The following is a 27,929-nucleotide window of genomic DNA, read 5'->3' as shown; positions in this document are numbered from 1 at the left end:
GGTCCACACTAACCCCCCACTTTGAACTAAGGTATGCAAATTCAGCTACGTTAATAACGTAGCTGAATTCGAAGTACCTTAGTTTGAACTTACCGCGGGTCCAGACGCTGCAGGCAGGCTCCCCCGTCGATGCCGCGTACTCCTCTCGCTGAGCTGGAGTACTGGCGTCGATGGCAAGCACTTCCGGGATCGATTTATCGCGTCTAGACAAGACGCAATAAATCGATCCCAGAAGATCAATCGCTTACATCTGGACCAGGAAGTAAGTATAGACGTACCCTTAGAAAAGCTGGACGAGCACAAGTCCATGGGGCTGGATGCACTGCATCCGAGGGTGCTAAAGAGGTTGGCGGATGTGATTGCAGAGCCGTTGGCCATTATCTTTGAAAACTCACAGTGATCAGGGGAGTTCCCCTATGACTGGAAAAAGGCTAATGTAGTGCCCATCTTTAAAAAAGGGAAGGAGGAGGATCCGGGGAATTACAGGCCAGTCAGCCTCACCTCAGTCCCTGGAAAAATCATGGAGGAGGTCCCCAAGGAATCAATTCTGAAGCACTTAGAGGAGAGGAAAGTGATCAGCAACAGTCAGCATGGATTCACCAAGGGCAAGTCATGCCTAACTAACCTAATTGCCTTCATGATGAGATAACTGGCTCTGTGGATGAGGGGGAAGCAGTGAATATGTTATTCCTTGACTTTAGCAAAGCTTTTGATACGGTCTCCCATAGTATTCTTGCCAGCAAGTTAAAGAAGTATGGGCTGGATGAATGGATCAGAAGGTGGACAGAAAGCTGCCTAGATCATCGGGCTCAACGGGTAGTGATCAATGGCTCCATGTCTAGTTGGCAGCCGGTATCAAGTGGAGTGCCCCAAGGGTCGGTCCTGGGGCTGGTTTTGTTCAATATCTTCGTTAATGATCTGGAGGATGACGTGGACTGCACCCTCAGCAAGTTTGCAGATGACACTAAACTGGGAGGAGTGGTAGATACGCTGGAGGGTAGGGATAGGATACAGAGGGACCTAGACAAATTAGAGGATTGGGCCAAAAGAAATCTGATGGGGTTCAACAAGGACAAGTGCAGAGTCCTGTACTTAGGACGGAAGAATCCCATGCACTGCTACAGACTAGGGACCGAATGGCTAGGCAGCAGTTCTGCAGAAAAGGACCTAGGGGTTACAGTGGACGAGAAGCTGCATATGAGTCAACAGTGCGCCCTTGTTGCCAAGAAGGCTAATGGCATTTTGGGCTGTATAAGTAGGGGCATTGCCAGCAGATCGAGGGATGTGATCATTCCCCTCTATTCGACATTGGTGAGGCCTCATCGGGAGTACTGTGTCCAATTTTGGGCCCCACACTACAAGAAGGATGTGGAAAAATTGGAAAGAGTCCAGTGGAGGGCAACAAAAATGATTAGGGGTCTGGAGCACATGACTTATGAGGAGAGGCTGAGGGAACTGGGATTGTTTAGTCTGCAGAAGAGAAGAATGAGGGGGGATTTGATAGCTGCTTTCAACTACCTGAAAGGGGGTTCCAAAGAGGATGGAGCTCGGCTGTTCTCAGTGGTGGCAGATGACAGAACAAGGAGCAATGGTCTCAAGTTGCAGTGAGTAGGTTGGATATTAGGAAAAACTTTTTCACTAGGAGGGTGGTGAAGCATTGGAATGGGTTACCTAGGGAGGTAGTGGAATCTCCTTCCTTAGAGGTTTTTAAGGTCAAGCTTGACAAAGCCCTAGCTGGGATGATTTAGTTGGGGATTGGTCCTGCTTTGAGCATGGGGTTGGGCTAGATGACCTCCTGAGGTCCCTTCCAACCCTGATATTCTATGATTCTAGTCTAGACGCGATAAATCGATCCCCGAGCGCTCTCCCGTCGATTCCTGTACTCCAGCGCCGCAAGAAGTGCAGGCAGAGTCGATGGGGGAATGGCAGCAGTCGACTCACCACGGTGAAGACACCACGGTAAGTCGATCTAAGTACGTCGACTTCAGCTATATTATTCATGTAGCTGAAGTTGCGTAACTTAGACTGATCCCCCGCCCCAGTATATACCAGGGCTAATAGTGTTCCTATGAACTCTATGCTTTGAGTTGGAATAAGTGTGGGTTTCTCTCTTTTTGGCTTTGAGATCCAAGATGGCAAACAGCTCTAAAGTTACTTGAGTTTGTCACTGTAGATCTACCTAGAATCAGCTACTCATTGAGGTAAGCGTAGAACTGGATCCTTTGTCTTCTCAGATGATCTGCCACAACTGTCACGCCCTTGGTGCTGCTGAAAGACCAAAGGACAAGACTCTGTACCAGCAGTGAGGCCTTTCTACTAGGAACCTGGGATATTTCTGGATGAATGCAAGTGACAGTAACTCCCTTAGAGGTAGAGAGCCCAGAACCAGTCTGAAGCGCTAACAAAGGAATTATGGAAGCCAGAGTCACCATCCTGAACTTGAAATGATGGATGAATTTAAGATAACAAAGGTTCAGAATTAGATACCAACCCCCTTTCTTTGGGATGAGAAAGTAATAGGGATAAATATCCTTGCTCCTGAATTTTTAGGGTACCTCTACTGCTCCAAGTTTGTAAAAAGGTTCAGCTGTATCTTGTGAAAAAAGGCAATGAGGTTTGAAAGAAAGGTCAGTGGATCTGAAGGAACTGGAATTAGATAGAATATCGCATTTACAATTTTTAGGACATACTGGTCTGAAGTGATCCAGGCTACCTGAAAATAAAAAAATGCAGCTGCCAATGGGGAGGGAGGGCGGGCAATGTCCTGGCTGAATATCCAGACTGTGCAGGAGCCAAGGAAGAGGCTTTGCGTTGTCTTCACTAGAACCTGCTTCCTTCTTGGCAGCTCCAACGTCCTCTAGGATTGGTACTAGTAAAAGGCAGAGAGATGCTGCCTGAAGGAAGACTGTTGTCTTGCTTCCTTCTTTCATGGGGCTAGAACATACAAACCCCATGAATCCACAGTGGACCTGGTATTCTTTAACAAGTGGAGGACCTCATCCATTTTGAATTAAAAAGTTCACTACCCTCAAGTGAAAGTCCTCAGTTGTAGTCTGGACCTTCCTGAAGACATTCTCATTGCTATTGATGTAGCTATAGTACGTGTAATGGTTATAGATATGTCCAGGCACTGTTCCATGGTGATTATGGCTTTCAGTTCCTCTCAGTGTTTCTCTGGTAGGTTGTCCACAAACAGTTTATCCCATTTCAAGTAAACATACTGTGAGAGGAGAATTGATAATTAGTCACACATTTGGAAGCTGGCTAATAAGTAAACCTTGTGCCTGAAAAAGTCTATTTTCTTTAGGTACTTCTTCCTGGGTGTGGATCTCAGAGATCCTTGTTATTTCAACCTTTTCTGTACAGTGGCCACTAGAAGCAAACTTCGTACTAGATGGAAATGAGAGTATTTAGATCCCTTGGAAAGGACCTTATACCTTTTGTCGAATTGCCTGGATGTGGCCAGTATTGATGCTAACATATGCCATAGGTTCTTTGAAGGCTCCAACAGAATTTCGTTTATTGACATGGCAAGTGTGCCGAACACGGAAGGGATGCAAGATATCCAGGAGCTTGCGGGACTTCTCCTGCACCACTTGTCGTGGAATATCCAGTGTCTCTACCATGCATTTGAGGTCCTGGAATGCCTTACAGTTATCCACTGAGGCAGGCGTAGATGGGGTTAATTGTCTCATCATGGGAGGACGAGGAGAGCAGTAGTTCTCCCCTTGTGGCTGTTGTTCCTCATCACTTTTCTTCTGTCTTTTTAAGATCTGAGGCTGTTTTGCCCTGGCTGTGATGGTCTATACTACCTCTTTGGGAAGAGGGATCCTGGAGGAACATGTGGAAAATTACTCCAAGAAAAATGCCTGATTAGTTGGGTGACCATGTATTCCAACAGCAGTGACCAGAGTATTACATGTTGACTGATTCAAGCAATGCCAAATGAAGTAAAGCTATACTTCAAAAACCAGTAGAACACTTCAATCTCCCTGGATACTCAATAACAGACTTAAAAGTGGCAATTCTTCAACAACAAAAATTTCAAAAACAGACTCCAATGAGAAACTGCAGAACTGGAATTAATTTGCAAACTGGACACCATCAAATTAGGCCTGAATAAAGACTGGGAGTGGATGGGTCACTACAAAAACTAATTTTCCCCTGCTGATATTCACACCTTCTTGTCAACTGTTTGAAATGGGCCACCTTGATTACACTGAACTCATTAGCACTACAAAAGTGATTTTTTCCTCCCTTCTTGTCAACTATTGAGAATAGCCCACTTCCACCTTAATTGAATTGGCTCGTTAGCATTGACCCCCCCCCCCACTTGGTAAGGCAACTCCCATCTTTTCCTATGCTGTGTATTCATACCTCCCTTTTGTATTTTCCACTCCATGCATCTGATGAAGTGGGTTTTAGTCCACGAAAGCTTATGCCCAAATAAATTTGTTAGTCTCTAAGGTGCCACAAGGACTCCTCGTTGTTTTTGCTATACAAGAAGTTATCCACCTGCTGGAGATAATGGTAAAGCAATGTAAAGAGATTAAGCCTACTGTGATACTAATGGTAAATAACAAAGCCTTACCTTTTTATTATATTCTGCAATGGCACCAAGGTTTGGTTTCATTTCATGACATTGGGCTTCTAAAAGAGCTATTTGATTAGTTAGAATGTCTGGATCTTTAATCGCTTCAAGTTCCTCTTGATTTAGCACTGGAAGCTCTTCAACTAGTTTGTCTTCTATGGGATGCAGTGATATTTTTGATATCTATAATTCAGTTTAGACAGTTACTGAATATCATGTTTATGCTTGACAGTACAAGTTATCAAATAAACCTTGAAAATAGCTTTTAATACTAAATAGTACCAATTTAAAAAAATCTGGTTAAATCCACTGGATCAATACCCACACAGCCTTCCAAAACTAACAATTATTTCTTTCCCACTCCAACTCATTTTTGGTCCCAATTCAACCTACTCTATTCAGAGCTGGGAAAACAGTCTCTTTACAATGTGCATCAAAGGTCAACAAATGCAGTCTTTTACCTTATAATTCTGCTTCTCAAAACATTCATGCAGGATTCTCACAAATGTGTCTTAGGGTTTTCGAGTGTCTACAGGCAGCAGTAGTGGGTAAATATGCAAGTCACCCTGGTTACTAATGGCCATACACTACTCAGAATATTCTACAAAGAACATTCCAATCAGTTCGTGGATGAGTGAGAAGCAGCTAGTTCTATCTGGGGAATGTAGCCTTAGTAAAATATTCATCTTTGTAAGGGAAAAGAGAAATGATTTTTGCATTCTGCTGTCCCCAAAAGTAACTTTAAAAGCTAGGCTGTAAATAAGGCCTTGTCTAAACACAAAAGTTGCACTGATTTAAATAAAACTGTCTTAAGTAGGTGTCTTAATCAGATGAAATAGTGAAACCAGAGCAAGTCCATATGTGGGCACACTTAAAACTGGTTACAGCTATCTTATATTGATTAAATTTCACTTGGTAATTGACCAAGTTGAGCTACTTCAATCTAAGACAATTGTAAACAGTATAGCCACATAGGGATTTGGTCTGGTTTTACTAATTCTATTTAAAAGAATTTTACTTAAATCGGTGCAACTTTTAGGTTCAGACAGGCCTTAGATTTGAATGCTATCTATTTCCCTGAAGAAATGGAGATGTGCATCAACCAGGGAAGAAGTCAGGATCTGGAAAGAGTGTATTTGAATTGATGTGTCTATTAGCATTTCTGTATATCCCAACTCTATGCTAAAGAACAGGTTTGGATGTTGGAGTTACTAAAATTCACGGTTAACTATCCAACACCCCTGTTGTGAAAAGATCAGGTATCTTTAATATCCTCCAGAGTGATGTTTTTAATTCAGCTTATTATTCATATAAGGGAGTAAGTGCGAGTTCAACCTGTGCAAGTAAGCCAAGACTACCAATAAATATTTCATGAAAATGTGGAGCAGACTATCACCTCAAGAACGAAATTGGTAGTTTTATTCACAAAGTGTCTGGGAAGCATCCCTATCTGCCCATAAGCATCCACCAGGTGTAGCATGCATAGGCAGTTGCCTGCCTCTGGAAGAGACATAATGGCTCCCAAGGTGACCATCTTGAGTTTTTTCTTTGACCATGTATTGATTTAGGTCCCTGAGTTTTAGGATGAGCAGGAACCCTTAACTTTTTGACCTACCAGGATATATTTGGAATCAAAACTCTTCTCCTTTTGTCCATTGCATGGGCTCAATGGCTCCAAGGAATGTGAGCCACACCTTCATCAACTTGCACCAAAGTAGGGTGCCAAGGCATAGAAACTGGACTGGAGTTCCTAGTCCAGGTATCTTTTGATCATAACTCTTGATAAATGAATTCACAGAGGGAGCAGGTTGATTGAAAAGGAAGGTGCCATTTTTATAGTTGCTTTTCAGAGCCATCGCATTTCAAGAACATATACTCTATACCAAGGATCTTTTAAAAGTCACTTTTTAAAAATATTTTTGGTTACATTCACCCATTTATCAGGAGACAAATTGTCACCACACTGAGATTAATCGCTCATGGTTTACAGTTCAAAATATGAAACCAAAATAAAATATTAAGTATTAAATATCTTACCTCTCTTTGCCAATATTTAATCTTTGTTTGATGCTCACCAATATGACTGTCTATTTGTTCAATTTTAAGTCTAATATTAAGAGCCTCTTTTTGAAGAGCATGTTCATCCTCTTGAATTGCTTTAATCTCTTGAAGTAAATTGCGATGCTCCTCCTGAACCTCTGGTAATGACTCCTAAGCAGAAACACCAAAAAATGTGAAGGTGAAGTTCAGTTAGTTGTTTGGGAAAAGTTTGCATTTCCAGTCCTATAATTTTAAAAAGTTTGTTATAGTCTCCATAGTTTTAAATAAGTACCAGTTAAAATCTGAATATAAACTGAAGAAACATTTTTGCTAGCATTTGTTTTAAACTAGCTTCCGAATCTGAACAAACCACTCTGTGAAAGTATGTCTCGAAATCTGTGTTTGAATTTGCAGAGTTGGATTATATTAATTCTGTTAAGAGTATGCTTTGGAACACAGTCAGTTCCCGTAGGTAGGGATGGTGTCATAGAAGCTGCCTTACTCCTGGGAACATCACCCACCTAGGCTGCCTGGTACTTGCTCTCTCATGACCCATGGATGATGTTCAGCTAAGGTAGGTGACTACACTGCAACACTCCCCAACTTCTGCCACTGGATGCCTCCCCTCTTCTCTCGGAAAAAAGAGTAGGGAAGACAAGACAGCATCATTTTTGCCAATTTATGCAGCAACTTGAAAGAGGAGAATTATGCTGCTATTTGCATACCCATGTTATTGTACAACATACAGGTCTTGGCTTCTAGGTTACCCTTAAACAAACCCAAGAGCATCGTTTCTCCATCTTGATTTCTTGTTTGCATGTGTTTTTTCCCATTAAGGCAGCCTGCTTAGTTTTTAGGTGCAATTTGAAACTAAGAATTCTGCTTTAAGCACCTCAGATCAGCATTCTTGTAAATTTTGTTGGTTAACCTCCGAAGAATGGATTAAGGTAACTCGGAGGTAAAAAATTCTAAATTTAAAATCTGCCTGAAAACTGGGTCAGTAGGGCAAAATATTTAACATCTGCTTTCATGTTGGTTCTGCAATAAAGAGCACAAGGCATTGTAGGCCTCACAAAAGACCCTCTTTTATTTTATGTTTGACTGGATTTTTGGAGGGTAGGAAGAAGAGTGGAAGACTTTTTATAAGATAAGAGACATTTCCCAAATATTTTTTAAGATGACCAAATTTGAGGCTTGATATCCTTTTCATGAATACACTTCTTGCCAAACTTGCAACCCCTTTTGGTAATGTTATGCCTAGACCTTAGATGCCAATGGCTAAGAAAATTCACTAGCACTTAGTGAAAGTCTGCTTGCCACAAAAATCTGATAAGATTGCAAGCCTCCTTATCCATAATCTCTGCTTGTAGAAAGTTATTAGTCCTGTGAAGTACATCCTTTTGGAAGAAGCACGAAAAACCAATATTACACATACTTCAGCTTGTTTGCAGTTATTCATAACTTCAGTAGCTTTCTCTTCCAATGTTGTTAACTCTTCTGTTAGATCTTTCATTTCCTTTTCATTATCTCCAATTTCCTTCTCAGTTCGAAGGACAGATTCTTGTGATTTTTTCAGATTTCTGAATAAAATAGGTATTTAAGATGTTTGCTTATTAACTTACAATTATGGTAAACATTTAAAGGTCTGGAGCGCACAATTAGTCTTGTTTACAGAGAAAATAGATGTGCTATATGTAATCATCAACAGGTAAGGATTACTTTATTATTTACACTCCAATTTTTATCCCTGGGAAATACTACAATAAATGGGGTCTTCCTTCCTGAATTCATATCTACAACAGAGGCTTGTAATAGGATTACTTAATTTGTGTTCTCACTGAGTTAGAATCTTGACATTTGGTGTATGCATTTGTTATGGATTGCTGAGTATACAACATATCCCCAGTTTTTTCTGGCAGAGGTCACCAAAAGATCTTTTCAGATTTCAGTTATTCAAGTGCCATTTTGAACTTGCATCTTAAAATTTTGTACATTTGTTCATTATGGGCAAATGGTTATAGAAAAACAAGTGAGGTTGCCATTTGTATCAGATAACGAAAAGGTCATTGTTGTAACAATGTACAAAAATTACGTTTCTTTTTTCCTGTGAGGCAGCCATGTTTGGTATGAGGACTACAACTGGGAGACAATAATATTTTGAATTCAGAGAGGTTTTAGTCAAGGACCTGTTGGTTAAGAAGTGTGCTGCAGGCACCAATGACAATAGCCACATCTACTCAAATCGTGAATTACCATCAATTAATATAGATTAAAAAACTGGTGAAGAGTTTATAAAACTCAGCTCCAGTTGGAAGGATGTTTTTGTATTCCCAGTGAATGCATTAAAATATCTGCCATAAACACTAGACTGGGAAGCAGAGAATTTAATTCTAATTGACACTAAAAATAACTCACCCATGAGGCCACAGCACAGGCAGTTCACTTAACCTCTACACCTCAGTTTTTCTTTCTATAATGTGAGTATACTACTAACCTATGTGTTAGGGTAGTGGTTCTCACTTCTTTCTCTATCACAATCAGCCCCATGTTAGAAGAGAGAAAGTGTGTGTCCCTCCCAACTCCCTTCCCTCTAGCCATAAAAGAAAGAGAAGGTGGTCATGACCCCTAAGCTGACAAACCTTAGCAACAAGGGATTCATGCTTGTGAAGTGACCAAGATAAAAACATATCATCACTACAGTCTCAGTGCTGATATGTAACTTGAGCACATAAGAGTGTTTACCTGTCTGCAGTCTTGATTGCCACCTGGGCTTTAGTAATAGCAGAAGCACATTCATCTATTTCCTTGTTTATCTTATCAAGTTTGTCTTGCTGAGCTTTAAGTTTATGGTTATTGATCTCAATTATGAGATTATGTAATCTTTTAACTTCACTTTCCACTTTACTAGCCTTTTCAGCAACACTCTCATAATCTGTCAATACAAAAGTTTGTGAATGAGATGGTTAAACAAAAATGATAGTTTAATATTTTTACCAGGAGAACTGAATTTAAATTTCAATCAGTTCACAGAACTATTATTTTCAATGCTAAAACAAACACGCTAAGTCTAAATTAGAGGTTTGCTGACATACCTATACAAGCAAGCCCTCCTCATGGAGACATAGGTTATATAGTCAAAAAAGTGCTTTTGCCAGTATGGCTTATACCAGTTCCCTGAACAAAATAATGTACATAAGCCAAAAACACTTTATGAAATGTCACAAAAGGTCACACCTCTAGCAGACATTACTATGCTGGCAAAAGTTTCTAGTGTAGACCTAGCCACAATCCATTACTACGTCACTGTCCTTGGATGCATTATGTGGCTACATAAAACCCTTGTCAATAATCTTCCAGACAATACCATAAGTATTATCTTCTGCATTCATTTGACTGTCAAAGTTTGGAAGAGGCTAGCACTGAAAGAACTAACAATTAACCCTTATTCAGTAGTTTTTCCATATATTTAAACTTTTTTGAACATCAGCAGACCATATTTAGATACCACAGAATTGTGTGTTGAATATAAAGCTATCTATGTCCAAAAATATTAAGAGTTTTTAATAAAAATACAACCTCTACCAAAAAGGAGTTGAACTCAGCTGAAAGAAATGGTACATCTCCTGAGCCTTTCCACTTTTACCATCTGCTCTCCCATGTGGCCAGAGTCCATAGCCAGCTTTAGGGCTCTCATCAGACTACCAACCTAATTTTCAGCCAAGAAAGCTCACCAGCTCCTTCTGGCATCTATAATTTCTATACAGAACTCCACCCTTGACTTCCATACAAACTTACAGCAACTATAGCACTGACCCTCCTTCCCTTAACTCCTCTGGTTATGCATCATACCCTGGCCTATTCTAAACTTCTGTAGCTTTGCTTGCCAGGATAGCTAACCACTCTTCTAAGTCAACTAGCTCTTCTAGCAGGATTAAATACAAAGCCTCAACCAGTTAGATATCCTTTGGCCAAGCTGGCTGCCCCTTAGTTTTCTCCAGAGGTCACAATGATAATCTGTTAAGAGTTTCAAGAATTCTAAGCAGTAGCCAAAAGTTCTCTTACTATCCAGGTGTGTAACCCCACTTTCTCCAGGATGATTGTGGCTTTGTAAAGATATCAGTGGAGACAGTGATTGAAATAAAAACCAGAAACCATCTTTGCTACAAATGTGGGGCCAGGCCCAGGAGCAGCTTTGCTCTTATAAAAAAATCTGCCAATAGTGCATCCAACTACAAGACTCCCCTATCCAAAGTAATGGCTAAGAAAGTGACAGTGTAGAAAGTGATAAGAGAGCAAGATCCGACAGACTGAAAGGGCTCTTTTGTAAGCCTATTCAAAAACAAATTCAGATGTTGGGGACCAAACCGTTTATGAGCAGAAGGGTACAGATTTGTAGGACCTTTAAAGAACTCTTCACAAAAGGGTGGACAAATAAATATCAAGACCTCTTTCAAAACAGTGTGATATGCTGAGATAGCAGCCAAATAAATCTTAGCTGTTGCTAATCACAATTTTGTAGTTTTAAAGAAAAAGTCCAATATCATTGCATACTGGTTCAAGGCCTCTGACCTGAGAGAATCTCCAGAACAGTTTTCAGTTAGATTTCAATGGGAACTCTAAGGTACTAAGCACCTTTGAAAATCAGACCTCTTATTTAAGTGCCAACTTAGGAGCCTAATTTTAGGGTATCATAAGAACATAAGAATGGCCGTACTGGGTCAGATCAAAGGTCCATCTAGCTCAGTATCCTGTCTACCGACAGTGGCCAATGCCAGGTCCCCCAGAGGGAGTGAACCCAACAGGCAATGATCAAGTGATCTCTCTCCTGCCATCCATCTCCACCCTCTGACAAACAGAGGCTAGGGACACCCTTCCTTACCCATCCTGGCTAATATCCATTAACGGACTTAACGTCCATGAATTTATCCAGTTCTCTTTTAAACACTGTTATAGTCCTAGCCTTCACAACCTCCTCAGGCAAGGAGTTCCACAAGTTGACTGTGCGCTGTGTGAAGAAGAACTTCCTTTTATTTATTTTAAACCTGCTGCCCATTAATTTCATTTGGTGGCCCCTAGTTCTTGTATTATGGGAACAAGTAAATAACTTTTCCTTATTTACTTTCTCTACATTACTCATGATTTTATATACTTCTATCATATCCCCCCTTAGTCTCCTCTTTTCCAAGCTGAAAAGTCCTAGCCTCTTTAATCTCTCCTCATATGGGACCCGTTCCAAACCCCTAATCATTTTAGTTGCCCTTCTCTGAACCTTTTCTAATGCCAGTATATCTTTTTTGAGATGAGGAGACCACATCTGTACGCAGTATTCAAGATGTGGGCGTACCATGGATTTATACAAGGGCAATAAGATACTCTCCATCTTATTTTCTATCCCCTTTTTAATGATTTCTAACATCCGGTTTGCTTTTTTGTCCGCCGCTGCACACTGCGTGGACGTCTTCAGAGAACTATCCACAATGACTCCAAGATCTTTTTCCTGATTCGTTGTAGCTAAATTAGCCCCCATCATATTGTATGTATAGTTGGAGTTATTTCTTCCAATGTGCATTACTTTACATTTATCCACATTAAATTTCATTTGCCATTTTGTTGCCCAATCACTTAGTTTTGTGAGATCTTTTTGAAGTTCTTCACAGTCTGCTTTGGTCTTAACTATCTTGAGCAGTTTAGTATCATCTGCAAACTTTGCCACCTCACTTTTTACCCCTTTCTCCAGATCATTTGTGAATAAGTTAAATAGGATTGGTCCTAGGATTGACCCTTGGGGGACACCACTTATTACCCCTCTCCATTCTGAGAATTTATCAATTTTTTGAAAATCTTACCCTAATTCTATAAAAAACTTTTATTAGCTACTTAGAAGAAAAACAAGCTAGTCACTCTGTGCAAGGGAGAGGAGGCAAGTTTTCATGTCTACACCAATTGGCAGAAGAAAAAGAACTGAGGGATGGTTAGAGGTGGGGTATTTCTATCCTCCATTAGTAGGATATATGGATACAAAAATGTGTGCATGCTCCCAAGCTACCAATACCACTCAAAAAAAGTACTGTGGCCATCTGGACAGGCATGTCTCTCCTATAGTATGGTTCTGTGAAGGCAGTGTTATGAAAGAAAAAATATTAAAAGAAGAACTGTCAAATTTTTAACACATACTCCTTATTTTATACCAAAAACAAAAAGTTACATGAAAATAATCATGCTTACTGTTTTGTTTCTTTAATTGGAAAAATGAAGGCGATGAAAGATTCCTGTATTTTAAGATACATATTTCTTCACAAATAGCAAAACTATATAATTTGTATGTATTTTATAGTGAATAGGTCTATACAAAAACAAAGAATAAAGTCCAGTGATTGTGATTAAGGCAATTCTTTATCAAGTTCTGTACAAAACCATAATTTTTCTAACTTTTTGAGTCACTATTGTCCAGGGTTGAGGCATAGTTTGCTTGCCGAAAACTATGATCTGAATTGCTTGTGATGGTGTGCACACCATCAATCATATAAAGTGTCGTGCAGCTGAATTAAAGTAAAAACAACAACAAAAAAGATTTGACTTTTTCATATTAATTTTTGGATTAATAAACCTCAACATTATTAAGAAATATCAGTAAAAATACAACACAAATTATGTTTCAACCATTTAAATGAGTTACCTATAACAGTTTTTGGTGGTAAAGATCCTAAATTAGATGTGAAAATGAACAACTGAAAATAACAGTAAGAAAACAGTAAGTAAAAACAGTAAGAAAAGGACTTTACCTAAAAGTATTCCTGTAAAACAGCACTGGAAGAAGAGAATTGTGCCTCAAAGTTTTTTTTAAATATCATTGGCCAATCTGAACAAAACAAGCTATAAAATTCACCCCAATCGTGATTGGTAAGTGGACTTCACTATAGTTTGCATCTAGAACTAAAATAAAACATACCTTTTTTGAAAGTATTAAGGTTTTTTTCTAGTTGTTTCTGTTTGTTTTTGTCAGGAGCAGCAGCAATTACATTAGCCTCAAGTTCTTTAACCTGGACTTTCAAGTGAACTTCTTGTTCTGATAAACTCTACAAAATAGAAGACTGTTAGAATACTGTACTAAGAATGAAAGACTTTTCATGTTAGCAAGGAGTGTAGGAGCTGTCAAAGTTAATATAATGGCTATCTACGTTCAGCCTTAATTATGGAGATACTTAGCACCTCTCAGTAATAAACACATTTACCTGGATACTCGCAGTATACTTTTCTAAAGTGTTTCTCATTTCCTGGACACACACACGCAATTTTACTATGGCTTCTTCAAGTTTCACTTTCTCTTCTTGATACTGCATTGCTTTTATGGAATCCTTTTGCAGCTGAGATTCCATTTTATTGGCCTATAAATATAAATGTTATATAAAAGTTACTGATTACAAAAATCATTTATATAGCACCACCTCTTTAAACTGAGATGTACAACACAACAAGACCCAGACCCCAGAAAAATTTATAATCTCCTAAAAACAAAAGAAACAACAGTAAACCTGGAACAAAAGTTCAGGGAAGAACAAACAAGAAAGATTACTGCTGAGGAGACAGAGATTCAGACAGCAAAAGAGGAGACAGAGTAGTAAGAGAAGAGGAAACTGAAGAAGACTTCTTGGCAGAATGTTTGGGGCAGGGAAGAAGTTTACAAATAGGTGACACTAGAGAAGACTTGACATAGGATGGTGGTAAAAGGGTTGATGAGAAAATAGTAAACCTATTTAGAAAAGAAGGTAGCCCTGAAAGGGGAAAGAATGAGGACTCGTCTACACACAGAATTCCACTGGTTTGTAATAAAGGTGTTATTTCAAGAAGATTAAGTTGAATTGGGTTAAGAGACTGTGTGGACATTTATGTCAGTTTAAACCAGGCTTACTTTGGTTTGGCTTAGAGTTGATTAGGAATAGGTTTAAGATAAATCAAAACGAGCATCCCCACAAGAGGTTTTGAACAGCTGTAACTGAACTTGTGCAGATTTATCTATAGACAACCCCTTAGTTAATAAAACAGTCTTTAGTCCAAAGATTTTCTAAAAATCACTAGGCAGCACAGGACCTGAGGTAGGGAATGTGCAACAAAGCCAAAGATGAGGATTTAAGGAGCAGCCAGCTTGGTGTGAGAATAATAGAGACAGCAGAATAAAACAGGTAATTAATATGTAAAATTAAGTCCCCTAGAATAAGGGAGCACAAGAGGCATTAAAATCAGGGAAAAAGAATGGAGAGCCAGAGAATGGTAAATAATGGCTATTTAAGGGGAAACTGAAAGAAACCCCTTATTAATTGTGGCTCTTCAGTTGGTCATCAATGTGGATCCCGCTCTAGGTGCATGTGCATGAGGTTCTTGGGTAATGCATGTCCTCACATTCCCCCCACCCAAGGGCATAAAGGGAAGAGCAGCTGCAACTCTCCCCATGATAATTCAGAATCCTATACAAGGACGACTCCAAAAAAGTGGGCATGGAAGTCAGGTCATGGGAGCCACACAGATGACATATAGAACAACCTGTTATTATAAAGGTAAGTAACATTTTTCTTCTTCAAGTATCTGTCTGTGTGGATTCCACTAAGTGATTGATCAGTAGTGTCCACCAGAAAGGTAGGACTGAGGAATCCTGACCACCACTGACTAAACACTTCCACCGTACCAAATTTGGCATCTGATCTCGTGGCCAGGTCAAATGGATAAGTGTTAAAAGTAAAGGGATTACTCCACATAGCTGCCTTGCAAGTTTCAGATATAGGGATGTTCCTGAAGCATGGAGAAGATGTAAAGTATACTTTAGTGGAGCGATCTTTAATATTGGGAGGGAGAGATATATCAACCATATGACATATGTGTTATGCACTGTATATCAATTTTGATATTCTTGGAGAGGAGACAATTTGACCCTTAGAAGCACCAAAGACAGCAAAAGAAATACAAGCAGACAGTCTGAAAGACTTTGTTCGATCAATGTAATATAACAAAGAACTTGAAATGTCCAAGATGTGGCGTTTATCTCCTGGGAAGGAATGGAGTTTTGGAAAGGAAACGGGTAAATAAATAAATTGGTTCCAATGAAAGTCTGACACAACTTTGGGAATAAGTTTGGGATGATGTCAACACCACCTCATTTCTGTGGAATGTTGAGTAAACGTTAGTCCGGAGAGCTTACAGTTTGCTGACCTTTCTGGCTGATGTAATGGCAACTAAAAAGTCTGTCTTGAGAGTAAAGCGGTATAAATAACATTCAGAAAGGAGCTCAAAAGGGGGGCTCCATAAGGCTTGTAAGGACAATACTGAGACCCCATGTCCGAGGTTCTCCTATCACTAGAGGGTGAATGTGTAGCTGAGAAAAAAAAAAATGAACATGACTACAAGGGAGAGTGGCATACCGATAATGTTCCAAGATGGACTGTGATGTAATAGAATGTGAATCCAAATTGTAGTCAAGAATTTTGGGTATAGGGGCCTTCAAAGCGATCCAGGTTGCGTTGGACAGCCTAAATCAAAATATTTTCAATATAGAGGAATAAGTCTTCCTTGTGGAGAGTTTTCTACTTTGTAGAAGAACCTCTTATACTTGTATCTCTTGTTTCTGCTGGTACGACACAACCAGCCAAAATCCAGACTGTTACACATAGTGACCTCACATCTTGATGAAGTATCTGCCCTCAGTTCTGATATCATGTTTAGACAGTCTGAAAGTGGTATGGAAGGCTGAATAGGCATTTTGAGATCTGTCAGCCAGAATTGTTTCGACCAATACAGAGCTATCAGGATCAGCGTAGATATATTCTGTCTGACTTTACATATAACTTTCAGAATCAAAGGAATCTGTGGAAATGCATACGAGACCTTGATCCCATGGTTATGAGGAAGGAGTCCTATAATGATGCTTGACGTGTGCCTCTTCTGGAAGAAGAGGTTGGACTTTTGCATTGTCTTATATGGTGAACAAGTCTACTGATGAAATATTGGCTTGATGGAAGTCTTCAGAGATCACTCATGGTTGGTAATGGATTGTCTGCTCAGGAAGTCTGCTAGGTTACTATTGACTCCTGGAAAATGGAGAACAACTGGCATTATCCCATGTTGTTGACAGCCTCTTGACACACGGGTGATGAGAAGGCACCTCCTTGTTTATAGAGGAAATTACCATTACTGAAGGTAGGTAGATGCCTCCTGCCTGGATTGCCCCTGACATTGTCAGGGCTTACGATTTGGGGTTGAGATGAAGATGTCCAAAGAATGGAGTCAGGTTTCAGAGTGGTAGCCGTGTTAGTCTGTATCAGCAAAAAGAACGAGGAGTACTTGTGGCACCTTAGAGACTAACAAATTTATTTGGGCATAAGCTTTCGTGGGCTAAAACCCACTTCATCGGATGCAACAATGGAGTGTAACCCTGGAATAGTTAAGAGAGTGCCATGCATGTGTGCGCTAAATAATTCTGTGCCCTTGAAGGGTAAATCCTCAGTTGACTTTACACTTCTCTCAGAATGCCAGAGGCCTGCAGCCACAAAACTCTGCACATAGTTACTACAATGGCCATAGATCAAGCCTCCATGTCTGATGTACCCATGGCTGCCTACAGCAATGTTTTCGTTACTAGCTGATCCTCTGAAATGGTGCTTTTCAACTCCTCTATTAAGTCTTGTGGGAGTTTAGTTAGAAAGGAGGGTAATTTTGTGTGGGAGTTTAGTTAGAAAGGAGGGTAATTTTGCAGTTACAAATTGTTAATTACCAGGCCTTATTTGCAGTAATGTTGATGAATAGATCTTTCTTTCAAATAAATCTAATTCCTGGGGGTCTTTGTCTTTTGGGTTGCTCATAGTAAGCCATACTGGTTCAGATCAATGGTCTATCTAGCCCAGTATCTTTTCTTCCAACAGTGGTCAGTGCCAGATGCTTCAGAGGGAGTGAACTGATCAGGGCAATTATCGAGTGATCCATCCCGTGGTCCAGTCCCAGTGTTTGACAGTCAGAGGCTTAGGGTCACCCAAAACATAGGGCTGCATCCCTGATTATCTTGGCTAATAGCAATTGATGGATCTATCTTCCATGAACTTGTCTAATTCTTTTTTGAAACCAGTTATATTTTTGGCCTTCACATCCCCTGGCTATGAATTCCACAGGTGACTGTACATTGTGTGAAGTAGTACTTCTTATGTTTGTTTTAAACCTGCTGCCTATTAATTTCCATTGTTTCATGTAAATAACATTTCCCTATTCATTTTATCCATACAATTCATGATTTTATAGACCTCTATCATATCCCCCCTTAAGTAGTCTTTCTAAGCTGAATGGTCCCAATATTTTTAATCTCTTCTCATATGGAAGCAGTTCCATACCCTTAATTTTTGTTGCCCTTCTCTGTACTTTTTCCTATTCTGATATATTTTTTTTTGAGATGGGGCATACCAGAGACTTGTATAGTTGCATTATATTTTGTCTTATTATCTATCTCTTTCCTAATGGCTTCTAACATTGTTAGCTTTTTTGACTGCCACTGCACATTTAGCAGATGTTTTCAGACAACTATCCAGGATGACTCTTTCTTGAGTGGTAACAGCTAATTTAGACCCCATCATATTGTATGTCTATTTGGTATTATGATGAACAATGTGCATTATATTGCATTTATCAAATTGAATTTCATCTGCTATTTTGTTGCCAGTCATTCATTTTGAGAGATCCCCTTGTAATTCTTCAGAGTCTGCTTTGGACTTAGCTATCTTGAATAATTTTGTATCATCTGCAAACTTTGCCACCTCACTGTTTACCCCTTTTTCCACAAGTTGAACAGCACTGGTCCCAGTACAGATCCTGGGCAGACCCCATTTTTTACCTCTCTTCACTGTGGAAAACGGACCATTATTGCTCCTTGTCATAAATATAAAGGAAAGGATAACCACCTTTCTGTATACAGTACTATAAAATCCCTCCTGGCCAGAGGCACAAAATCCTTTTACCTGTAAAGGGTTAAGAAGCTCAGGTAAACTAGCTGGTACCTGACCAAAAGGACCAATAAGGGGACAAGATACTTTCAAATCTGGGGAGGGGGAAAAGGCTTTGTTTTGTCTGTTCTTTGTCTGTCTGTTCTGTGTGCTTGTCGGAGACAGATCAAGAAGGCAAGCAATCCAACTCAATTAGAATTAGTAAATAATAATAAGGAAATGCGTTAGTTTACTTTTATTTTTGGCTTGTGATTTTCCTCGTCTAGAGGGAGGTTTATCCCTGGATTTGTAACTTTAAGGTTTTGCCTAGAGGGGAGATCCTCTATGTTCTTGAGTCTTTTGTTATTCTGTAAAGTACTTACCATCCCGATTTTACAGAGGTAATTCTTTTACCTTTTCTTTAATTAAAATTCTTCTTTTAAGAACCTGATTGTTTTTTCATTGTTTTAAGATCCAAGGGTTTGGGTCTGTGTTCACCTGTACCAATTTGTGAGGATATTATTCTCAAGCGTCCCCAGGAAAGGGGATGTAGGGCTTGGGGGGATATTTGGGGAAGGTAGGGCTCCAAGTGGCCCTCCCTAATTGTTTGTTTAAATCACTTGGTGGTGGCAGCGTTACTTAATCCAAGGAATAGGGGAGTTTTTAACCTAAACTGGTAGAAAGAAGCTTAGGGGTCTTCATGCGGGTCCCCACGTCTGTACTCTAAAGTTCAGAGTGGGGAGGGAACCCTGACACTCCCCTTTGTTTCCTATCTTCTAACCAGTTACTGATCCATGAGAGGACCTTCCCTCTTATCCCATGACTACTTACTTTGCTTAAGAGCCTTTGGTCAGGGACACTGTCAAAGTCCAAGTACACTATATCTACTGGATACCCTTAGTCCACGTTAGTGGACATCCTCAGTGAATTCTAATAGAATGATTTCCCTTTACAAAAGCCTGGTTGACTTTTCCCCAACATATTGTGTTCATCTACATATCTGATAATTCTGTTCTTTACTATAGTTTCAACTGATTTGCCTGATAGTGAAGTTAGTCTGGTTGGTCTTTTTGTGGACTGCAGAAATCTTGAACAAACTGTGTTGCAGAATTAGAACGTAAACCTAAAAAATGTAAGCTCCTGTGTGGCCTCCCAAGGCAATATTGACTGTTTTCCTGCACAACAGTTCCTTATTTTCAGTCCTTCCCATGCACTCGTTTCTTCTTTCAATCAATTTCTAGCTATTATAGGTGAAGATTGATAATCTACCAATAAGCAGACATCAGGTGTCACATGTACACATGCATATAAAATCAGTGTAACATCTATAAACACAGTGTAACAGTGGAATGAGAGAGAACAAAATTCTTATAAAGTTAAGGTACATTATGCAACTATCAATGTGGTTTGAAATACTCTAATACAAATCTCATTAACAGTATCAGGTTTATTTACTCTTTTCCAGAAAGCTATAGCATTGATTGATAAGTAATATTTAAACAATGTTGATTTCCTCTGCACAATATTTGTATATAAAACGGTCTAAATAAAATCAGGCAGTGTAAATATCGGAGAGGAATTTTGAAGAAACACTTTTCTATGTGCAATTATGAACTAACCTCTTCTTCTGAAATTTCAACCACGACGGAGGATCCCATTCTACCCTTCATTACATTACGTCCACCTCCACTCATTGTTCCTAAAGTAGGATAGGGAAAAGAAGTTAGCAAGCTAATTTCAATTTGCTATCCAACAATAAAACCGTGAAGATATAAATTTAGTTATGTATTTTTAAATACCTGACTGTTCTACGATCTGTCCTTGCAAAGTTACAACTCTCCATCTTTTGTCCTTTTGGAATGCTACTCTGATAGCCTGATCCAAGTTATTGGCTACTAGAGTATCACGTAATGCAAAGTAAAAGGCATGGCGAATCTTCTCATCTTTTACTTTCACCACGTCAAAGAGACGAGGAGTGTTTTCTGGAGTCTGAATTTTATTCATACTTTTTTCCCATACTCTCATCTATATGGAAGAAGAGGAGTCTCAGAATAAGTTAGAACAACATTTTAACACTCTAAGGTGAACTAATGCCTCTGAGTGTACACAGTAGTTCCCTAGCACTATACTGTTGCCAGATTCCTCAGAATGCCAGTGGACATCAAATAATGTTACCAAAGAGATGTCTGCTCACTTGCAAGATAAAAATCCCAAGAGATCGATTATTATATTGGCATATACAATAAGATATTTGTTCAGAATGGCCTATAATATAGGGGGGAGTCAAAAGTCTAACTTATTTCCAGAAAACCAATACTTACTTTGTCCAAGGCTATAAATGTGGCAACTCCAATTCCTTGACTCTTCAAAAAATTCACACATTCCTGAGCTGTATCAATTGTATCTACAACAATGTAGTCTAAGGCACCGCAAGATGACGAGATAGCAACGTCATACTTTTCATCAATAGCTCCCAAGTCTCCCTAGTAATTGACATATAAAGCAGAGAGGCAGTTATGTTGATCAGTATGGTAATTAACAGTGATAACCATCTTTTCAAGGTACTAGTAGAGAGAAGACAAAAAACATGTTAACACAACCTGAAATGTATGAATTTTATGTATACCTGACATCATTTTCTCATCCAGTTTTCAGAGTTGAGAATGTTTGTGAAATGTAGAAAGTTAACCTTTATTCAGAACTCACAATGTCATCTGTGCTACAGATCACTATTTACATATTTCTAATGTGCACACTATTAAGGTAATGCAAATACTTAGTACTTCTATAGCAGTTTTTGTGTTAAAAACAATGTACAGACATCTGATTAATTAAAGGAGTAATGATTTATGCTCCAGACAGAAAGATAATTTAGCATGGAGTATCAGACTAAAGTTTTAGTGAGTCAGTGTGGCCTAGTGGACAGAGCACTGTCTGGGACTTGGGAGATCTGGGTTCCATTCCCTGTTCTGCACTGGCCTGTTGGGTGACCTTGAAGGCACAAAGGTAAACTGGATTTGCCCGTTTCCCCATCTGTGAACTGGGGATAATGATATGGTTCAAAGTGCTTTAAAATCTGCAGGTAAAAGCACTATATAAGAGATAGGTATTAGTATTTAATCACTGATCCATCACCTTCTATATGACTTGAGAGAACTATTTAACCTGCCTCAGTTTCACCATTTCTGAAATAGAGAAGATAATCCTCAAATGGGGGTTACATTGCTTATATTATCTCTACAGTGGTTTGAATATATGTGCTAATGGAAAATTTACTACCTGATTTCCCCCCCCCGCTGGTATTGACATCTCTGCCAAAACATTGAGAGGTGGTGTCTTTTACTATAGTTATCACATGCATTTTCAATGTCAATTCTACATGTTAGAAATATTTCTGCCATTATTTTAAAATGGCTTTAAGAAGTCTGTTCCATCAGATTGTTTTGTAATTGCTAACACAATGAATTACAATGTACTGTTTGAGCACTGTCCTCCCCCACCCCATTGCAACCTCCTAAGTATGGGGCTATCATGGTGGGGCAGGAAGAGGGCATGGCCAGGCCACAGTGGGTTCTATCATAGGCAAGTGGCTTTGGTTAGAGCAGATCAAAGGCTGCCCTTATGCTGGGTCAATTGTAAATTGGACCAGAGAATCAAGAAGTTGTAACTGGTTTCCTGAAAACCCTCAGCCTTCTGTATTGTGTGGATTTTGACACAAGAATGAGTCCAAGCAATTAATTTTAACAAGTTAAACATATAAAATACCAAGTGTTTGTAAGATTCCTAACTTTGTTGTAGTGAGTTTTGATTAATAGTTGACAGAAAGTACTAGGAGTTTGGAGTTCTGGTACTGGCTTTTTCACTTCTTCAGTGAGAGTGTCTCCCAGGGTCATAGTATTTGAGTTGGACTCCCTGTTTGTTAACGGGAATTGTAACAGGCTTACATAAATGGGTAAAATGCTTTGAGATCCTTGGATATAAGTCCATATGGGAGTGCAAAATATTATATTGTATGGTTCATTTAGTTAGGACAATTCCAATAAGAGTAATGACACCTGTAAAGTATAAAAGCCTGTTTGTTAATGATACATTAATTCTTAAACTTTACCAGTCTTCCATATATTCCAGGAATTTTTCCAGATTTCTTCTGCTGAAGTAGAGCATCAAGCACCTTTCCTCGACTGCGATTTATTGCCAAAGAACTTTTTGCTTCTTCTACCTTCTGACGTAGCTCTCGAACAAGGTTCTTAGTGTCCATTTCCTCTCTTCCAAGTTTCACAAGCTCATTCTCTTTCTAACAATTGTTAAAAAAGGTTAATAGAAAATATTCATGTCTGAAAATCTCAGAAGCAGTCTAATGTATTTAAAGTTCAGGCACGCTTATATTAATGATTGTATAACAAAAGTTAATAAAGAGTAAAATCATCAACCATAAGATATCAGAGATAGCAAACGTTTAGCGTTGAGTAAACAATGAATGGAAACGTATTTTTTTATTCAAACAGCTACTTCTAAAATTAAATAGAAAAATACATTGTACTTTATAATGTGTACTTTCTGACAAAGTTTTAAGAGAAGCTACATATTTAGGTTGGCATTTTCCAAGGGGTCTAAGGGAGCTGGATGCCCAATTCATTTAGGCTTCTTGGAAAATCCCAGCCTTAAGCAGAAAAACAAATAGAAAATATAGTATATGTGCAATCTGAGTTAATTAATGATGGCACTGAAATCTTAAATTAAAAATCAAGAAGTGCAAACAGTTGTACAAACTTAAAATTACATCAAGATTGTTGATTTCCAGACCTTAATGTCAGCATTTAAGTAATCTCAAATATGCTTTGAAGTTCAAACTTCACTGAGATTAAAGTGTTTCGATCTTTGCCACTGCTTGTTTGGAGATAAATTTCTGTTTGTTTACATAAGGGTTATTTCTTTGCAGCTGAAATAAAGGTCTAAAATTTCTAAAACTTGCAGAATATTGTACAATGCAGCAGTATATTAAAAACATTATTTTTCTACTTCCCATAGTTAAGAATTTTTGGGGAAATCATTTTACTGCGCACATTTAAATGTTCAATAAAAACATCCTTCATGGAAGCTATACTAGCACCATTTGAGAGCACCACCCTCCCCTGCCAACCCCCTTCTCTGATCAACAATCACCCTCATGTCTGACAGCTGAGCAAGAAGAAAGATGGTACGAGGTCATTGTTTGTTGAATTCTTAGCACATGGTACCAATCATGTTTAGACATTATTTTTTAGTCACTTAATTTCTACCACCCTGTCCAACCAAAAAAATGTCCTCAATGAGGACCACATCCATATTAAGGTTCAAGTTTAGCCCCTTACAAATAGAAAATAAATGGTAACTTTTAGATAAACTCAAGAATTTTTACTCAAACATCCAGGCATGGGAGAAGTTTAACTCTGAACAGAGACCAACCTTAGAAAATGTCAGCTGAATAAGTGAATGTTTCAGGAAAGCTGTGTAAAGTCAGGTTAATACAGTGAATACCATTTTGCAAGGTTAACTACAGTAGGAACTATTAGGCGACTGATATAACGGAAATTATCCTACCTTTTTTTCCTGCACCTTCATTTTCACAAATTATTTTCTCAAAATTTAAAAAGTTCTCAAAGTACACCTCTACCCCGATAGAACGCGGCCGATATAACATGAATTTGGATATAACGCGGTAAAGCAGTGCTCCCAGGGGGTGGGGCTGCGCACTCCGGCGGATCAAAGCAAGTTCGATATAACGCGGTTTCACCTATAACGCAGTAAGATTTTTGGTTCCCAAGGACAGCGTTATATCGGGGTAGAGGTGTAGTTTTCAAATTTTGTCTAGTCCCATTATATGTTAAAGTGGCAATACTATAGCAACTGTTTGGGAGGCAATGACTAAAACAAATGAACAATGTTTTAACAGAGACAAATTGGGTGAGGTAATAATATCCTTTATGGGATCGCCTTCTGTTGGAGAGAGACACAAACTTTTGAGCTTATACAGAACTCTTTTTTCAGGTCTGGGAAATGTAATCAGAGCATCACAACTAAGTACAAGGTGGAACAGCACAAGTAGTTAACACACATTTCAAGGGACCATTCAAGGTGAAGTTAATGGGTCAATTTACCTTGAACGGTCCCTTGAAATATGTATTCACAACTTACGCTAAACAACCTGTTCCACCTGGTATTTAGTGACGACACTCTGGGTATGTCTACGCTGCAATTAAAAACCTGCAGCTGGCCTGTGCCAGCTGACTTGGGCTCATGGGGCTCAAGCTATGGAGCTGTTTAACTGCAGTGTAGATGTTTGGGTTCAGGCTGAAACCTGGGCTCTAGGACCCTGCAACAACCCCTTAGCCTGAGTCAGCTGGCATAGGCCAGCCATGGGTTTTAAATTGCACCGTAGACATTCTGTCTGAGTACATTTTCCAGACCTGAAGAAGAGCTCTGTAAGTTCGAAAGCTTGTCTCTCATCAACAGAAGTTATTACTTCACACACCTTGTCTCTCTAATATCCTCGGACCAACACAGCTACAACAATAATAGTGTTTTAATAAACTTTCTGAATTTACATTTAGGCCGAGAATAAAGATAAATTATCTAGAAGGGGTGGGCTTTTTTTGAGTTACCCTTTGGGTTAAAATTTTTTGTGTTTGTTTAGGACCTAATAAGTTGTTTCTCAAGCTCTGGATAAATTTCTGTTTGGTGGTTTGAGAAAGAAGGCTTATGTATTAACTAGTTTCTCAGGTTAAAAAAGAAAACAAGATGTTTTACAACTCCAAAATTTTGTATTGGCTTAGTCCTTAATGAGAACAAGTGTATTTGACACACATGAAAAATTGTATTTAGAAATAATAAAATTGTGTTAGGTGTAAATGAATGCATATGAATGTGCGGTCATGCTTTTTTCTTCAATTTTACTTTTGAAGTAAAACTCTTTGTGGCAACAGCAGAGATGATGAAAGGCCTACTGGTTTCAGCCCAGAGAATCTCATTGTGGATAACCTCTGGCCGGAAATACTACTGAAGAGGCATGAGCTCTCATGAAGTGAGCGGTCAAGATGGCCGGAAGTGGGACATTCACCTTTCATAGCATGTCCAAATACAAGAGGTTATCCAGGATGAGATTCTCTGGGCTGAAACCGGTAGGCCTTTCATCCTCTTTGCTGCTGCCACAAAGAGATATGTGGATCTGCAGAATGGTTTAGTCTTCTCGATGTCAAGGTGAGGGCACGCCTAACACCCAATGAGTGAAGTTGCCGCTCTTCTGAATTCTTGTGAGACTTCGGGAAGAAGACAGACAGGAAAATGGCCTGGTTCCTAATAGCAGGAAGGCTGGATGTGGGCACAGTGGGACCTTGTCCTTAAAGAACACCATGTACGGTGGTGTGATGTAAGGGTCCCGATTTCAGAGATCCTTCTGGCTGAGGTAATCGCTACCAGGATGGCGACCTTCCAGGAAAGAAGCAGCAGAGGGCACAACAGTAGCGGTTCAAAGGGAGGGCCTGCGAGTTTCAATAGGACCAGGTTTAAGTTCCACGGAGGAATCGGATTGTGAACCTGAGGGTAAAGTCTTTCCAACCCTTTAAGAAAGCAAATTATCATCTTGTGAGAGAAAACTGACCTACTGCCCACTTAGCAAGGTAGGTAGCCCTAGTGGATGGCTTCCTCCTACCCAGTAAGACCTGTCGAACTTGGTCTGAACAGACTTGCTCCTCTGAGTTCAGCCATGTAACTTCCATGCAGTCAGGTGAAGGAACCTCAGGCTTGAGTGGAGTAAATGGCCATGGTCTTGCAAAAAATGGTAGTGGTAGTGCTACTGATAAGTCTAGCACCATGCCGAACCAGTGTTGGCGTGGCCATGGTGGAGCTATAAGAATAATTCTCCCCTTGTCCAGCTTGATTTTCAGAAGGACCGTGTGAACTAGAGGAACTGGAGGAAATATGTAGAGTAGAAGCTCTGTCCATGGAAGCAAGAAGGCATTGAAAAAGGAGCCCAGGCTGTGCCCGCACAGTGAGTAAAACTGATGGCATTTCCTGTTCTGCTTGGTCATGAACAGGTCTTCCTGGGCATATCCTGACCTTTGGAAGATTAACCTGGTGACTTCTGGTTGAAGGGACCACTCATGGTGAGAGGAGAAGGATCTGCTTGGATGATCTGCCAGGGTGTTCCGTGCTCCCGGAAGATGTGAAGCCTCAAGGTGGGTGGAGTGCTTCACGCAGAATTCCGATAGATGGATGGCCTCCTGACAGAGGGCAGAGGAGCATGCTCCTACCTGTTTATTGATGTAGAACATGACCATGGTGTTGTCCATAGCCCTTGAACTACCTTGCCTGCGATGTGGGGAAGGAAGACTTGGCAAGCCAAGTGGATTGCTCTGAGCTCTGAGGCAATTGAGGTGGGCTCCCCAACCTAGGTCTGATGCGTCAGACACTGGGGACATTGATGGCTGGGGGGACTGAGGAGAACGACAAAGGAAATGCCTGCCATTACCGACCAGGGGTCCTATGTATTCCACAGTAGGTGTGTGTGCTCGCCACATGCACAGGTGCCGGAAGTTTTTCTCTTAGCAGTACCCGTAGTGGAGGAGCACCGCTGCGACCCCTGGAGTGGCGCCTCTATATCGCGCTATAAGGGGAGCTGCGCACTCCCCCCCACCCTCAGTTCCTTCTTGCCAGACAACTCCGACAGAGGGGAAGGAGGGCGGGGTGTGGAATAGACAGGAGCAACACATCTTGAAGAACGCCAGTTACGGAACAGGTAACTGTCCTTTCTTCTTCGAGTGATTGCTCCTGTGTATTCCACAGTAGGTGACTCCAAGCTATATCTGATGGAGATGGGCAGGAGTTTAAAGGTTATCGGGACGGAGTACCACCCTATCAAACCCAGCGTCATGCCATGCCTGGGAGACGATCGCATAGTGCAAGGAAAAAGTGTGGACAGAGGACAACGTGGCAGCCCTACATATGTCCTGGATAGGGACATGGGCTACATAGGCGGCCGACGAGGCTTGAGCTCTCGTAGAATGGGCCTTTACGATAGGAGGCGGGGGAACCCCAGCCAAGTGGTAACACGTGCGTATGCACGAGGTGATCCAGCGGGAAAGGTGCTGGGTAGAGACCGGTTGCCCTCTCAGACGCTCGGCTGACGCAACGAACAGTTGCGAGGATTTCCTGAATGGCCTCGTCCTGTCACGGTAAAAGGCCAGTGCCCTACGTACGTCTAGCGTGTGTAGGCAGTGCTCCTCGTTGGAGGAATGGGGCTTAGGACAGAGTACCGGTAGGAAAATGTCCTGATCCATATGGAAGGCGGAGACCACCTTGGGGAGAAACGC

At 40.1% G+C, this 27,929-nt stretch overlaps 1 protein-coding gene across 6 annotated transcripts in view; it reads right to left on the bottom strand.

The window, feature by feature from the left end:
• The window catches only part of SMC4 (structural maintenance of chromosomes 4), a 103,427-nt gene that overhangs the window by 5,456 nt on the left and 70,042 nt on the right, over positions 1-27,929 (bottom strand). For all 6 annotated transcript variants that reach the window (XM_026650018.1, XM_026650020.1, XM_026650019.2 and 3 more), the window contains 10 exons: positions 22,691-22,876; positions 20,904-21,065; positions 20,382-20,607; positions 20,202-20,281; positions 13,864-14,016; positions 13,581-13,707; positions 9,374-9,563; positions 8,067-8,211; positions 6,629-6,802; positions 4,592-4,774 (listed from right to left, as the gene is read on the bottom strand). In XM_026650018.1, coding sequence (XP_026505803.1) covers positions 4,592-4,774; positions 6,629-6,802; positions 8,067-8,211; positions 9,374-9,563; positions 13,581-13,707; positions 13,864-14,016; positions 20,202-20,281; positions 20,382-20,607; positions 20,904-21,065; positions 22,691-22,876 — 1,626 coding nt within the window. The remainder of the gene's footprint in view (positions 1-4,591; positions 4,775-6,628; positions 6,803-8,066; positions 8,212-9,373; positions 9,564-13,580; positions 13,708-13,863; positions 14,017-20,201; positions 20,282-20,381; positions 20,608-20,903; positions 21,066-22,690; positions 22,877-27,929) is intronic.

This window comes from Terrapene carolina, unplaced genomic scaffold (genome assembly GCF_002925995.2).
Source record: "Terrapene carolina triunguis isolate 2854851 unplaced genomic scaffold, T_m_triunguis-2.0 Scaffold88, whole genome shotgun sequence".
NCBI lineage: Eukaryota > Metazoa > Chordata > Testudines > Emydidae > Terrapene > Terrapene triunguis.
Note: the sequence above shows the minus strand (reverse complement) of the source record. Positions and strands in the feature narration are given on the sequence as shown.